Below are 15,476 nucleotides of genomic sequence, written 5' to 3' on the forward strand. Positions count from 1 at the left end.
CATGAGGGACCCTTCTTTCTTTGTCATGCAGAGATTTTTGACCTATATGGATTGACACGAAAGAGAAGCGTGGTGAGGCCTCAATAGTCCTTGCATCAGACTAGCCAATCCCTAATAATCAAGATGCGCTCTTAATTTTCAATTTAAGTCCTATTCCTTTCTTGGTAGCCATTTATCCACATACACCTGGGATCGACAGTAGACTCTGCCTTGGCATGCTTGCAGACAGTGTGACTTGGGTTCGGGGTGGGACTTCATCTTGGCCTCCATGCCTCGGCTCTTATCTGGCTGGCTGTGGTTCAGAGGCTGTGTTTCTCCTGGAATTTCCTGGTAGTATCTCAGCCAGACATACTAACATTATAAAGGAACCATTACTAGACCTTAGAGTTGATGTTGTCATTATTTACAAATCAACTTTCTCATGGGTTGGCAGTGTTCAAGGCCCTCCCTGCACCTAAATGTAGAGTTTTAGGAGGTGCCAGTGACCTTTAGACATTAACTTGTCATTAGTTATATAATGGCTAACGATGACAGAGAGATGAAATGCAGTTGGGTAAAGTTGGATTAATGTCTTTCGCATGATTGTTTCTACAATTACAGTAAAGTTTCTACGTATGGGAGGAAATTTTTAAGAAAAAGCTATTATGTAGGAGCCCTGGCAAGATGATGATTACTACTTATACCTGAGAATTCTCGCCCTTGTTCCCTGTGTCTTCTGTAGAATCAGAAAATCAGTTGGTAAATTCATCCAAAGTAAGAAAATGGGCAGTTTGCCTAAAGGTCACCCAGTGAGTTGGTGACATGGCTAGGGCGAGAACGCACCCTCCCATTCTCAGCGCAGCAGCCTCCTTTGCCAGGCCGCCAGTTCTTGGGAGCCTGTCCTCATGCCTGCTGAGCCCTGTTTTCTCCTTGTCCCCTTTTGTCCCCCACCTTCCCCTTCAAGCAACTTCCTTTGGATCTAGGGCCCCAGTTTTCCCACTCTTCAAGGCTGAGGCCTGGGTACCCCAGTATCTCCCCCTGAGGCTCGTGAGCCCCAAAGAGGAGAAGGCCACAAAAGGAAGTCCCCAACAGTTGTGACCATTCACCCTGAGCTCCATCCACGCTTCCCTGGGCAAACGAGGGAAGGAATTGGCCGGAAATGGGTCTAGAGAGTTCATAATGATTGAGAGGGAGGCTTCCAGTGTGTAGTTGTTTAGATCTGTCTCTTAAAACTACCTTTTCGCCCCCCACTTCTTCTGCTGGCCTTGGGAGGCTTGCAGTGCTCCTGAGTACCCACCTTGCCTGCCACAAATAGGGAAGTTAGAGGAAGTGGAGCTGGATTCGGTTCATGTGCCACTTGTTAGCAACTATGGTAAAAATAACACAAACTAGCATTTAAGCAGGCTGGATGGCTCAACCAGAATCTGGAGATTAGCCATGGACTGAATTGACTGCTGTGAAGTCACAATTAGCATAGGCTCTCTCTCTTTTCAATTCGTCTGGACAATGCAGAACTGGCTAGCCATGAACAAAAAAAATGATTCACGTTACTGCTTGATTTGCAAGATCCCAGTTGCATGTAAGCACAAGCCAGGATATCAGGAAATGATGACTGGGCATGGGTGTGTGCATACACACACACACACACACACACACACACACACACAATGGTTCACATTACTGTTTTATTTGCAAGGTCCCAACTGCATGTAAGCACAAGCCAGGATATCAGGAAATGATTGTTGGGCACCAGTGTGCATGTATAAGCGCACATGCACGTGTGCGTGCACACACACACACACACACACACAACATACTGAGGTGATTGTTTGGGAGACACTTAATTCAGAGCCTTTAGGCTCTATTTCAGAATCTAAGGGGAAAGGACTGTCCCGTCTGAAAAACCCAGATCATCTCAAGCTGACTTCTGAAGCAAGTCACTGCATATCCCCGAATCTTGCTCCTCATTCTCAGGCCAGCCTTTTCATAAAATTTTAGCCTCAGAAGAGCGATAGAAACCATCCTGCAGGTGGCTTCCTTACCTCTGGCGGTGTCAGCATTGTAATGAGAATGCCAGGCACTGTGTTTCTTCTATCTTGCTCTTTGTCATCCTAAGATGCAGTACAAAAATTGCCAGCACTTCGAAGAAAACAAATGTTTATAATTATGTGAAAAATCCTTTTTTTTTTTCCTTTTATGGGGGGGGGAAATCCCTTCAATTAAATGATTGTAATATCCCTGAGAAGACATAAACTTAGTCATTTTTAGTCATCTTCCAAATATCTAGGAGTTTTTTTAAACCAAGTTCATTTTTATTTATTATATACTCTTCTTCCATTTCATGAAAAAATATTGAGTTTGACCCAATTGGTGATAACATTCAGAATTCTGCCCAAAGGATTCTAGAGCTTTAGAACAGGAGAAAAAGTGCTGCAAATGCTCACAACACAGAAAATAGGCTATAGAGAATACAGATCGGGGTTCCGCTGGGTTTTTATTATTCTCTAATCCTGAGCAACGTTGAGCTTAAAAAGCTCTTTCTTTTAATCCAAGATTTAAGAGTTCGGCCAAATTCCGTAAAATAGATTAATAAGAGCTCTTGCATGCTACCCCATAATAAAACTTATGTGTCTAAGTAAGATAGCTCACTAAATTCTTACAGTATTAGAGAAATTATTCAAACTCTAAAATTGCTTCTAATCTCTTATTTCATCTAAATAACAGTATGAGATATGCCAGTTAGCAGGTAAGAGGTAAGAAGAGTACTGTTAAGTGAAATGCCTGCAGTTTATACCTCTGTAACGGGTTTAGGAGAAAGCTTGTATTATTTAGATAATGTCAATTTATTGAAATCTAAAATTCTGCCTCTGTAATATGTACATATGTTATTTGGGCTTTTAACTTGGTTTTTACAGCTTTACTTTACCCTTCTGCCTACCACTAAAATGCATAGCTAAAATGTATGAATTCCATAGATTACCATAGAAATAGGCAAATTAATTCAAGTGTCCAAATTATACAGTATTTTTCATGGGTATTATATAAAATCCTGGAAGCTTTTAGTGTTCAGTTCTGCTTGTATTTGTGTGTTTTGTGTTATTTTGAAACTGCCATATATCAAAGTCAGTTTTCTTTCTGCAGCATTTTTTGTCCTCAAGAAAATACGGAAGAAGCCCTGCTGTTACTGCTGATTAGCGAATCAATGGTACGTGGAATGTGTTTTTACATCGTTCTTTCCCCGGCCTTGTAGTCTCTTCTTTGATACAGCCATTCTGCCAGTATGACGACTCTTTTTCTTGAGAGAAAATACTTTCTAGAGGGTATACGTGGATGGGAAAAAACAGTAGAGGTTTAAAATGAGGGTCTTAATTCCTGGACCAGCGAGCAATGTCCCTTGGTTAGCCTGGAGCTTGGAGCTTCTCTATCTTCTATCTTGAAGCAGGTATCTTAGTTCATTCATTTATCCACCCAGTATTGGCTGAACATTAATGCAATTGTATCCAGGTAAACCACAGCTAAAATGACCACCGGAGGAATCTTAAAAGGAGAAAGAGGCCCCCAAAGGGTGACCTTTATAAGCCTCTCAATTTGCCCTGGAGTGGGGGAGAATTTGGGGATAAGTCATTTGTTGGTTCTATGAACCTCTGGTTTTCACAGCAGGAACTTGATGAAACTCTCATCCTCCTGCCTTGGTTGTCTCTCCCAGCTCCCAGCTGTCACCAGACACTGTAAAGTCCCAGGCCGTGAGAACTCACTTCTCTTCCCTGTCACTGCTATTGTGAGGGAGGTTTTGCCAGACCCTCTGATTGCTTTGAAACATTTTCTTAGTATTTGGCCAGGATATCGAATTTTAGGTCTATTTCACCACTCATCATTTATTGGGTTTCTGTCCTGTGTATCTATCACTAGGCATTGTGGCCCTAGCTTGAAACCTTCAGGATCATGTGTGTTATAATGGCGAATTCCTCAGCAGAATAGTGATGTGTACTGAGGACCTGAGCAGAATGGGCGGGCTCCTGGAATCAAAAGATCTTGAGGGCTCACATCCCCTTCCCTCATTTTACACATGAGGAACCCGAGGCCCAGAGCAGGCAGAATGCGTGCATCACGCAGTGGTCTCCTGTTCCTGCTAGGAGACTGTACTGCCCCCTCCCCATAGCTGTCACTGCTTACCCCCAACCCCTGGGGCAGCCCAGGGGAGAAAAGGGAATCGTAACTAAAGCAAGAGAAGGCATTTCCCTTCTTGCCCTCCCCACACATACTGTTTAATGGGAGGTATAAAATGGACTCAGGTGAGTATAGACATGGGGTCTGAGCATAATAACATACATGCACAGAGAGAAGGAGGGATCAGAAGAGGCCAGAACTCATGAGAGGGCAGCTCTCTTGCCTTTGATTAAAACTTTGAATGGCGGCCGGGCGCGGTGTCTCAAGCCTGTAATCCCAGCACTTTGGGAGGTCGAGATGGGCGGATCACGAGGTCAGGAGATCCAGACCATCCTGGCTAACACGGTGAAACCCCGTCTCTACTAAAAAAAATACAAAAAACTAGCCGGGCGAGGTGGCGGGCGCCTGTAGTCCCAGCTACTCGGGAGGCTGAGGCAGGAGAATGGCGTGAACCTGGCAGGCAGAGCTTGCAGTGAGCTGAGATCCGGCCACTGCACTCCAGCCTGGGCGACAGAGCAAGACTCCGTCTCAAAAAAAAAAAAAAAAAAAAAAAAAAAAAACTTTGAATGGCCCACCGATGTTGACAAGAGCAAGCCTGCGTGAGTTACCACCTCTTTTGACTTGGAGGCTGTTTGGTGTCATTGGGCTTACTTCCTCTCAAGGAAGCAGGGTTGCCCGATAGTCAGCTGGTAACTTAGGATGGTGTCATTTACATTCTCTGCTTGCCTTGGTGCAATCAGGGAAGCACATAGGTGAGCAGGCTGGCACATGGTGGCATTCAAGTGAACAAGTCTCCCCAGGCTTCCCCACCGGGGCATCCATGGAGCCAGCTCACCTTGGCCTCCTGGTCAGCATTCCCTCATCCCAAGCTGGGTCCTTGGCAGGTAGTTAGTTCCCTTTGGGCAAACTTGGTTGGTTATGGTGTACACGTTCTGAAAGCATGGTGACTATACATTTTAGATTACCTGGACAATTCTGATTGAAAATATTATGTTCCATTGTCAGATGATATGTTCCAGTCTGCAATTTGGAAAACATGGCCACCTCTCTAAAACGCTTGCACTAAGTGGAGATGTCTGTGGAATGATGTCTCCAGCTCTCCTGCTTCTTAATTGAAGTGATAGAAACTAATAATACTCAAACATTGAGATCCCTTTGAGACAGTCAGAGTTGGCTCTGTGGTATGTAATTTCCAGAAAAATCTCTTCAGGGGATGTTGAAATCCAGTGATGTCATCAGTGGGTATGAAGGACAAGGTTTCTAACCCAAATGATTATGTTCTCCCTATAAATCATTTCAGAAAATGTAGGTAGAAATCTAAATGAAGTTGCTTTTGGAAGCCTTTTTTCCATGTCCTTTGACTTCTCGATTTTTTGGTTTTTAGACAGAAAATGAATGTGCTCAATTTCAAAACCAAAATGAAAATTTGTGGTTTTTGGATGTCAGAAAATTGTGTTCTTTGTTGGTTCTGACTTTAATTCAGAAGCATGAATTTGTCCATAGCTTCTCCACCTACAAGATGTCATTTAGAATTGTGCTATTTTCTAACCACAAAACAAATTAGTTTCCCCTAGGAGAATGGGATTATAAGAACTTGATTTGCAGAACTACCACTGAGGCAATATTCTGGGATATTTATTATTTGTGGGTCTGTTTGAGGTTCTGTATTGTACCTTTTTAGTCAAAAGATACTGATACTTTCTCTAAAAATGAAAAGAATGCATTTGGTATAACTTGAAAACCTTTCATAAATAGTATGTTTGTTTTGCTCTCTTCCAGGCATTGGTCTCAGTATAGAATATGTATAGCAAATAAATAAAATGAGACCATTTGCAACAGGCCCTGTTTCCTTCAGAGCTGCTTTTTTTGGGGGCTCAAGAGGGACTCCTAACAAGAAAAACTTAGAATGAAATCTTCAAAAGCAGGCTTGTTTCCGTCAGAGATGACTCACTTTGTAGGAAGTGGCCTGTCTTATATATTCTTATTTGTCTTTGACATTTAAGAGCAAGGAGTTTTAAAGTGAGTAAGTACTGATGGGTGGCTAAAAGTAAATGCCTTGGACTCACACACAAAGAAAATGCATTTTGTCTCATTAGTGAGAGGGAAGGTGTGTGCGTGGCCTTTTTGAATGTCAGGAGGAAGATCAATGTCAGCATGCCGGGACAAGTGACCCTGGAACCTCATGTACCACTTTCACAGGAAAGACTGGGGGCGGGCCTGTCTCTGCTCCCAAGGACAGGTGGATCTGCAGACTTCTGTTAATTAGCAGGGGGAAAAGGGCAGGTGAAATCGAAATCTAACTTTGTTGATTCTGAACTTCCTATTAGGGAAAAAGGGAAAATGAGCTAGCTATTGAGTCTCATACATGTGATATATTTAGAGGAATCTGTAGAGAAATTAAATTTTAGAAGTAATGGAAACAAGTTGCTGTAAAGAGCATTTGATTTCTGGATAGATGAGATTAATAAGTTTGAATGTGCCTGATGTATTTCTGTGCTAAGCTTAGAAAATTGTTCTCTTGAGTCCTCTGTGTTAATATCTTTTAAAGGAAAAATCTGCTTTCTTCTTGTTTTCTCTTATATATCTGTGTTGTGCTTCCCTAAACAAGATTGAATTCGTCTTTGTGTTCTGTTCCAGTGAAGATGTCATATAGGGATTTGAATATTGCTTGGTGATAGAGGAAAAGTAAGATAGATCTCTGTAGGACTCATGGAACTTGATGACACAATTGGGTGTTGGGAAATGCAGGGCTGGGAATTTTCTCCCCCTCTTTAATGTAGAGCAGAAGCAGGATTCGCGAGTGAGGCGCAGCAGGGCCTCACTTGATGGATGATTCGGCTGCTCCAGAGCGCAGCTGCATCTTCCACGAGGCTGGCTGTGAACCCGAGCCCAGGGAAAACTTTGTATCGGCTGCCAAGGCTTCCTCCAAATGCCTGCCGACAGGTACAGGTGCCCTCTAGGTTCACAATTCTAGGACTTTAGTGTTTGGATCATCCCATATATCATGTTCTGCAGTGCCCAGGGGATTTTGAATAAATAACCCAAGGTGACAGGCCTCTGCTCCTTCCTACCCTTGTCTCCATTCCCTTGGCAAATCGGTAGGGGCAGGAGGGCCTAGGTGGCCTCCCCACCATGCAGCACTAGGCTCTTTCTCCATCTGCTTCTCTTGTGTTTTTTCAGGCCAACCGGGATGCTGTGCTGAGCAGGATACCTGAACACAAGAGTGACCGCCTCATCAGTCTACAGAGTGCGTCTGTGGTCTATGACTTACTCACCATTGCTCTTGGAAGAAGAGGCCAGTATGAGATGCTGTCAGAGGTACAGCCGCTGAGTCTGGTTGACATCCAGGTGGTGGGTGACAGTTGCATGGTGACCCCAGGGAAGGGTTGTGAGACCTGGACCTGGGCCCCCCTCTATTAGTGGCAGCCATGTGATCTTGGGCCAGTCACTTAACTTTGGTTTTCTCCCCTGTAGAATGGGCGTTGGGCTAAATGATTAGGTGGTGGAATTGATCTAGTCTTTTACCATGAGGGTTCCATAACCCGCTGGGCTGTGAGTTTGTGTGTGAGGGAAGGCAAACATTTCTCAAGCAGTTTCTCTTTCAGTTAATTTCCACCAACTGAAAATCTCCCATCTGTGATATTAGTTTCCTCATAGAACAGGTTTGGTTTAAAGTATCAGTGTGACCAGTGAAATTGCCAGTGGCCTGACAATTTCAGGCACAGTGTGTTATGTTAGCTGGCATAGATCGTTTCATATAAAGGAGACAGTCTTCTTTCAGAGTCTTTTGCTTGTTCAGAAGGGACCCTCGTGGATTTCAGATCTTGTACAAGGTACTGTCATGTTCTCACTCCCTCAGTGTCTAAGAAACGCTTAGGATGGAGGCTTGACTCTTTCACAGTTTCAGGAGAAGCTGGTTCGTCTTGGGCTGTGGTTATGCATTATTAGGTTCCTGCCCAAAATATCAGATTCTACCATGGTAAGGCTAAATAAATAACAAGAAGATCATTTTATCTTTTCTTTAGCAAAATAGAGAGAAAAAAAAAATCCCTATTTTGTTAAAAGGAACTTTTCCATGTTATTTATCTTTCTCTTTCTAAATTTATACCCATTGCAACAGCCTCTGGGCACGAGGACAGGGAATGAAATACAGTAACAGATTGGCTGAAATCAGATAAGTGCCCGACTCACCCTCCAGCCTGCCAGTGCATCGCCACATTAGGCAGGAACCTTGGGGAAACAGATGAGCCTGCGTGGCTTGAATCTTTTTTTAGTCCATGGTTTGGTGACTCTACAGGGCAGTGGTTACTCAGCCTCACAATCCGACCTGACAAAGCAGTGTGTGCAGATGCCCCCACCACACGCAGCTCAGCCCTGGGGCTCGGTCCAGGCTTGGAATTGGCCCAGGTTGTTCATCCCTAAATGGATCGAACCTCTGCCGGTACCTTGATTTCCTGGGCCCCCCTTCTCCCCACCACCTAAGTTGCTGTCAGCTGTGTCCACCACAAAGTCTGTCACTGGGGACCATGCCACCGAGCTCACAGTTGAATTCCTTTAAGGTGAGTTTGTTCCTCCAGACAAAACACATATCACCTCTCTAGGTCCAAGGATGACAGTGGTACGCACACATCTACTTCCGTCCCATTGGGTAGCAATGTTGCCTTTCCCCGGCTCGAAATCTCCTAGGTCCGAAACAGGAGTGAGGAGCTTGAGGTGTCTGGCCCTGTTGACTGGCTGGGTGGTCTCTGTCCCTGGCTTCCCATTTTTCCATGAATGCTCTAGGGGGTGGTCATCACCCTCATGGATTCCTCTGCAAGCTGCGGCTCTGGAGCCTGTGCCTGCTCCTGGCATAGAATACTAGGACCTTGTTTTCACCCAGATGACTTCTGTCTTGATATCATATGTAGCTCCCATCTCGTGGTGGTGACCTGCCTCCCAGACGACTGGGTATGTGGTCGCAGGAGCCTTTGCGAGTCAGAACTTCACCCCCCTAGTCACATTGCAAATGGTGGTGCAGGCCAAAGGTTGCCTCGGAGAAGCCGGAGTAGGAGGGTGGAAGAAAGGCAAATTTAGTACTGTATATCCCTGGAACCTTTTGAATTTTGTACCATATCTGTGTTTTATCTAGTAAAAATCTCAACCAACTGATAAAATATATGAAATGAAGGATGTTTATTTCTTCAGCACATATATGTACTGTCACCTCTTCTGTGCCAGAGGCTCTGATTAAGGCCAGGGATACAGCCAGGAGCAAGGTGTGACCCCTACCCACAAGCTGCCTCCAGCCTGGAGCTGCCAGGTGTGACAAGCAGCTGCGGCCCATGCGCCGATGGGGGCGGGCCCAGCACAAGCTCTGCGTGCCTTATCTAGGGGTTGGATATCTGGCTTCAGCCTTGCCTGTGCCAACCACTTAGGCAATTGGAGCGAGCATTCGACAACTGTGTTGTCTCAGATCAACCGACTAAAACGGTAGATGTCGTAGGAAAAAGGTGAAAGCTCACAGCATCTCAAGGCTGCCTGGCCCATGGTTGGATAGCTCAGTTACTGAAGATAGGGGTTAGGTCCACCCTTTGCTGAGTGTGGACCCTCTCTCCCTCTGTCCGAGGCCACATCCTACTCTGGGTGTCCCACTTGTCTTATTGCCTCATTTACTGGGGTTTTTCTGAATCCATTTTTTTTCCCCCTCCTCATCTGCCTTTCCATTTTCTCAGAACTTTAAGTTAAAAGGATAACTGGCTTTTTTTTTTTTTTAATTGAAGTACAATTCACATAACAAACTTAACCATTTTAAAGTGTAGAATTCAGTGGCATTTAGTACGTTCATACCACTTAGTACATGCACATTTAGTACGTGCAGCCATCACCTCAAATTGCAAAACCTTTTCCTCACCCTGTAAGAAACCCTATACCCATTAAGCAGCCACTCCCCGTTCCTCACTCCCTCCAAGTCCCTGTCAACTACTCATCTGCTTTTTTTCTCTATGGATACTGATTGGGGGTATTTCATATAAATATAAATAGCCAATATTTGGGCTTTGGTGTCTGGCTTCTTTCACATAGCATAATGTTTTCAAGGTTATCCACATTGTAACATGGATCAATATTTCTTTTTATGGCTGAATAGTATTCCATTGTGCAGATCTACCACAATTTGTTTTTCCATTCATTAGCTGATGGAATTGTGGCTGTTTCCACCTTTTGGCTACTATGAACAGTGTTGCTGTCAGGATAACTGGATTTTAAACTTCCTATATTACCTTTCTCTGAGCTCCATAAATGTTAGCAATTATCGTTATTATCATTTGTCTTAGAGGTATGTTATATTTCCCTGTCTTCATTTCCTCCACTGTCAGCAGAGCAATCTTTCTGAGACACAGGAATAGACATGCCACCCTTCTGTTCACAAATATTCCACAGACCCTCTCTCTTTCTTTTTTCTCTTGTTTTCTTTTCCTTTCCACCCATAATGAAATTGACTTCATTGTTTATCTTTCTGCCGTATGCAATAGTCCTGCATACTCCTTGGAGAATCCAACAATACATAGAAAATATAGAAAAGGAAAGAAAAGTGCCTTGGAATCCAGCTGTCCTGAGATAGTTGACTACTCATTGACATTTTAGAGGCGAACTTTACATCTGTCTTTATGAATAAATGTGTGCATTATGTAAGTTTTGTTGAATGGGACAGTATCTTACACATTTTACTGTGGATATCCCCTATCTCTCTTCTTTGCTTCATTGGCACCTCACCCATCTCTGCCTCCTCAACCCCAAACTCAGGTCATCAACATAGTGTGTCACAGGCTCTAGAGTTAGAGAGCTTTGGTTTGAGTTCTGGGTCTGCTCTGTACCAGTCATGTGAGCCTAGGCATGTCACTAACCTCCTATGCATCAGTTTATTTTCCTGTTAAATAGGGGTAATAATTGTGTGAATGTATATCTCAGACAGTTGGGAGATGCATATTCATTAATCCATGTAAAGTACTCAGAACAGAGCCTAGCACTTAGAGTTCGGTAAGTGGCAACTGTACACTGCTGCTCCTGCAGTTACTACCATTGTATACACAGGAATTACTAGGCACAGGGGGAGCAACAAAGGATACAGAAAGATGTTTTGCCTTCAAGAAATTTCCACTCTAGTTAGGGAGACCACATGGAAACAAACAAAAAGATAATCAAATTAGAGAATACGTAGTAGTGCAAAGCATGTTAATTGGCAGGTGAATGGAATAGGCCAATTGCAGCCAAGTTTATAGGTTGGGAGTGCCAGTAAGAGATTATGAACAGTGGATATATGAATTGGCTCTTCAAGGCCTGATAGGCATTAAGTGGTCTAGGAGGAGAGAGACCCTCTTCATCCTTAAGCTCACAGAGCTGTGAAGGCACTGGACCTGAGGGAACGGGAACCCAGGGCTTGCTCTCATGGAGAAGTGGGAGGAGAGGAGCTTGGAAAGAAAGTGTGGGGCCTGATTGTCAGCACCACAACCTATTGGCAGACTTTACGTGTGCCCCTTGCAGATGCGATCTAGATATATCACCCTGTGGCTCATCTGTGAGCAAGTCCTCTTTGCCTCAGAAACGTTGCTAGATCTTCTTTTACATGGGTGGAAGCTTTTGTGGACAGAAGAGTTCGTAAAACCATCAGTCAATTGTGAGAGAGAGAAGAGGTCTTACCTCCTTCTCACCCTGTCCTTGTGCTTTCCTTCCTTCTCTTGTCCCCAACCAGCATTAACACTTACACATCCGGGCACAGCATGTCTTCCTGCTTCTTGGCTCCTCTCCTTGGCTGACCTGGGCCCACGGGCACCACAGAGGGTGGGGGCGCCTCTACTGCCACTGCCAGCCCGTGTTCCTCTCTCCTGTCCTTGGCACCCTTGTGCAGTGGGTGTGTCGCGCAGCATTGTGCAGACCCAGCCTTTTAATAACTGTGCTCACAGGGCTAAGCGGGAGCAGAGCCTCTCTTTCCCAAGGAAGCCGGCCTTTCTCTTGTGCTTATTCAAGATGGAAGGCCGCTCTCCCATCTCGAGACCGGCTGCCTTTGTGTGCACCTACATCATCGTGCCTTTCTTTCCTTGTGGACTCTTCAGCCAGATGCTGGCCAAAGAGCATTGTACAAAGGAGACCCAGGCCAAAGGTTTATCATATCCTCATTCTGACAGGTTTAAATAGAAGCACAATGTTTACCATATCTCCAGTGCTGTGAGTTTTCGTGTTTTTAAAGACTAATTGTGAGCCCTGCTGAAAGGTTTGTGTAGGAAGGAACACTTCTTTCTTTCCTCTTCGTTTTAAACAGCAGCACTAGTTGGCATGACAACCTGCGCTATTAAAAGTAAAGCAACAAGCACTGCTTCCTCTGTTTTTCAGAATGAACCCAAGCTGCTAAGGAGGTTTGTTTCTTGAATTTGACTATTAATGGCTCCATTTCGACAGTATATTATGGGGTCCTTTTAGAAGGTTGTGTGTGTCCCCCCTCCATAGGCGAGGCAGCTTTAAAGACAGGAATGGTATTTTTATCTTTCCTGTTGAACTCATATTCATGTGTTTATGGTAAATCTCAACAACACCATAGTTCTGTGGGTAGAACTGTCTGACTAGTAATTGTACCAAAAGGACATTTACACCTCCCTAACCTAAACGCTTATTTAATCAGGGAGCACTGTGAAAAGCATTGCACATCTAACAACGTCTGCTTGCCAGGCCTACCATTTGTTTAAAGTTCAGCATTGCATGCAGCCCCGCTTGTACTGCAGAAACCCAGCCTTGAGCTAGGTGCCAAGGTTTCTAGAAGGCATCAGTGGGCATGACACAAATGGAGCCGTAGACTTCTGAGAAATCAAGGCAGGGTATTTGGTTAGTGCTGGGTGGTCCCTAACAACTTGCTGAATGCACCAGTGCTTCAAAACCAGTGTGCACCCTCATCCTGCCCCCTTTTCTTTGGTTTTAGAGGTCCCTAGATGTGCAAGGAGTATATCTTTCCCAGGCAGGCCCAAAGGTTAAAGGTCATTGAGTGGGAAATGGGCAGCAGAGGAAGGGATGGGCCCAGCTTGGGGCAGAGCACCTGGACAGTTACCAGCTCTGGTCCAGCTTTGTGAGTCAGCTCAATAGGGACCATCTTCACCATTTTTACATGACACCCTGCCCCAAAGAATATCAGCCTCTGACATGGCCCCTGGGATCTCCATTCTCACCATTACGAAAACGTTCTTTCGAATTAAGCATTGCTTTCTTAACGTGGTCCTCAATGAAAATGCCAACACGCTTGGGAGGAATGGAAGGAGTTTAAACTCTTAGGGTAGCATAGTTCAGAGAAACAAGGTATCTAGGTACATACCTCATGGTTTTGTTTTAGTTCTTTGTTTAAATTTTTTTTTAATATGCCATATTAACCTTTTTAAAGTGTAAAATTCAGTTGCATTTAATTACATTCACAATGTTGTGCAACCATCATCACTATTTATTTGCACATTTTTCCATCATCCCAGACAGAAATTCTGTACCCATCAAGCAATAACTTTTCATTCTCTCCTTCCCGATACCCTAGTAACCTCTAATTTAATTTTTGTCTTTATGAATTTGCTTATTCTGGGTATCTCATATAAAAGAAATCAGGCAATACTTGCCCTTTTATGTCTGGTTTGCTTCACTTAGCCTAATGTTTTCAAGATTCAGCCATGTTTTAACAATATATCTGATAGCATTGATCAGAACTTCGTTCCTTTTCATGGCTGAATAATATTCCATTGCATGTATGTGTTACATTTTGTTTATCCCTTCATCTGTCAGTGGACGCCTGGATTGTGTCCACCTTTTGGCTATTGTGAATAATGCTGCAGTGAATACTCTACTTGAACTTTCCTTCCTTCTGCTGTCCCCAGCCAACATCAACACTTGCACGTTAGGGCACAGCATGTTTTCTGAGTTCCTTTTTTCAGTTCTTTTGGGTTTACACCTAGGAGTGGAATTGCTTGGTCATATGATAATTCTATGTTTAACTTTTTGAGGAACTGCCAGACTGTTTTTCACAGTGACTGTACCATTTTACATTCCTACCAGCAATACACAGGGTTCTAATTTCTCCACTTCTTCACTAGCACTTGTTATTTGTAAATTATTATTAATGTAGACATTCTGGTAGGTGTGATGTGATATCACATTGTGGGATTGATTTTCTTTTCCCTAATAACTAATAATGTTTAGCATCTTTTTATGGGCTTATTGGCCATTTGTATATCTTCTTTGGTAAAACTACTATTCAAGTCTTTTGCCTATTTTAAAGTCTACATAATAAACTCTGGTCAGCTATATTTTTAGAGATACCACACCTGCTTTTTTTTTTTTGTAGAGATTGTAGAAACCAGCTTGGACTGGTTTCAAACTCTTGGCCTCAAGTGACCCTCCTGTCTTGGCCTCCTAAAGTGCTAAGATTACAGGCATGAGATACCATGCCCAGCTTCACTTTCTTGAAATGTCTTTTGATGTGCAAAAGTTTTACATCTTGATTAAGTCCGGTGTATCTATTTTTTAATTTTGTTGCTTATGCTCTTGGTGTCATAACTAAGAATCCATTGCCAAATCCAAACTCATGAAGGTTTACTCCTTTGTTTTCCTCTAAGGATTTTACAGGTTTGCTCTTATATTTGAACTGTTTGTCCATTTATAGTTTTTTTTTGTATATGGTATGAGGTAGGAGTCCAACTCCATTCTTTTGCATGCGGAAATCCAGTTGTCCTAGCACCATTTGTTGAAAAAACTATTCTTTGCCCTATTCAATGGACTTGGCACCCTTATCAAATATCAATTGGCCATAAATGTGTGAATTTTTTCCTGGAATCTTAATTCTGTCTTTGGTCTGTCTGTGTATTTTTATGTAATACCATACTGTTTTGATTTCTGTAGCTTTGTAGTAAGCTTTGAAATGAGGAAGTATGGAGTCCTTTAACTTTGTTCTTTTTCCAGTTTGTTTTGGCTATTCCAGATCCCTTACAATTCCATATGAATTTGAGGATTGGCTTTTCCATTACTGCAAAAAAAAAAAAAAAAGTTGAAATTTTGATAGGGATGCATTGAATTTATAGGTCACTTTGGATGACATTACCATCTCAACAATGCCTCATAGTTTAACATCAGACCTGTGTTATAATCTCAGTTCTGCTACTTTACATGCTGAATATAAACTTGAACAGATTCCATTACCTCTCTGAACCTGTCCCCTTATATGGAAAACATAGATAATAATAAGATCTACCTTGGAATGTTATTATAAGGATTAAGGAGATAAATGTATGTTACTGTAAAAAGTGCATGTTACTATTATTATTGGTGGTATTAAT

At 43.2% G+C, this 15,476-nt stretch overlaps 1 protein-coding gene across 4 annotated transcripts in view; it reads left to right on the forward strand.

Annotated features, from left to right (window-relative positions):
* Positions 1-15,476, forward strand: part of TTC7B (tetratricopeptide repeat domain 7B) — a 271,924-nt gene that overhangs the window by 125,748 nt on the left and 130,700 nt on the right. For all 4 annotated transcript variants that reach the window (XM_050799034.1, XM_050799035.1, XM_050799036.1 and 1 more), the window contains 2 exons: positions 3,121-3,184; positions 7,327-7,464. In XM_050799034.1, coding sequence (XP_050654991.1) covers positions 3,121-3,184; positions 7,327-7,464 — 202 coding nt within the window. The remainder of the gene's footprint in view (positions 1-3,120; positions 3,185-7,326; positions 7,465-15,476) is intronic.

Source organism: Macaca thibetana, chromosome 7 (genome assembly GCF_024542745.1).
Source record: "Macaca thibetana thibetana isolate TM-01 chromosome 7, ASM2454274v1, whole genome shotgun sequence".
Lineage (NCBI taxonomy): Eukaryota > Metazoa > Chordata > Mammalia > Primates > Cercopithecidae > Macaca > Macaca thibetana.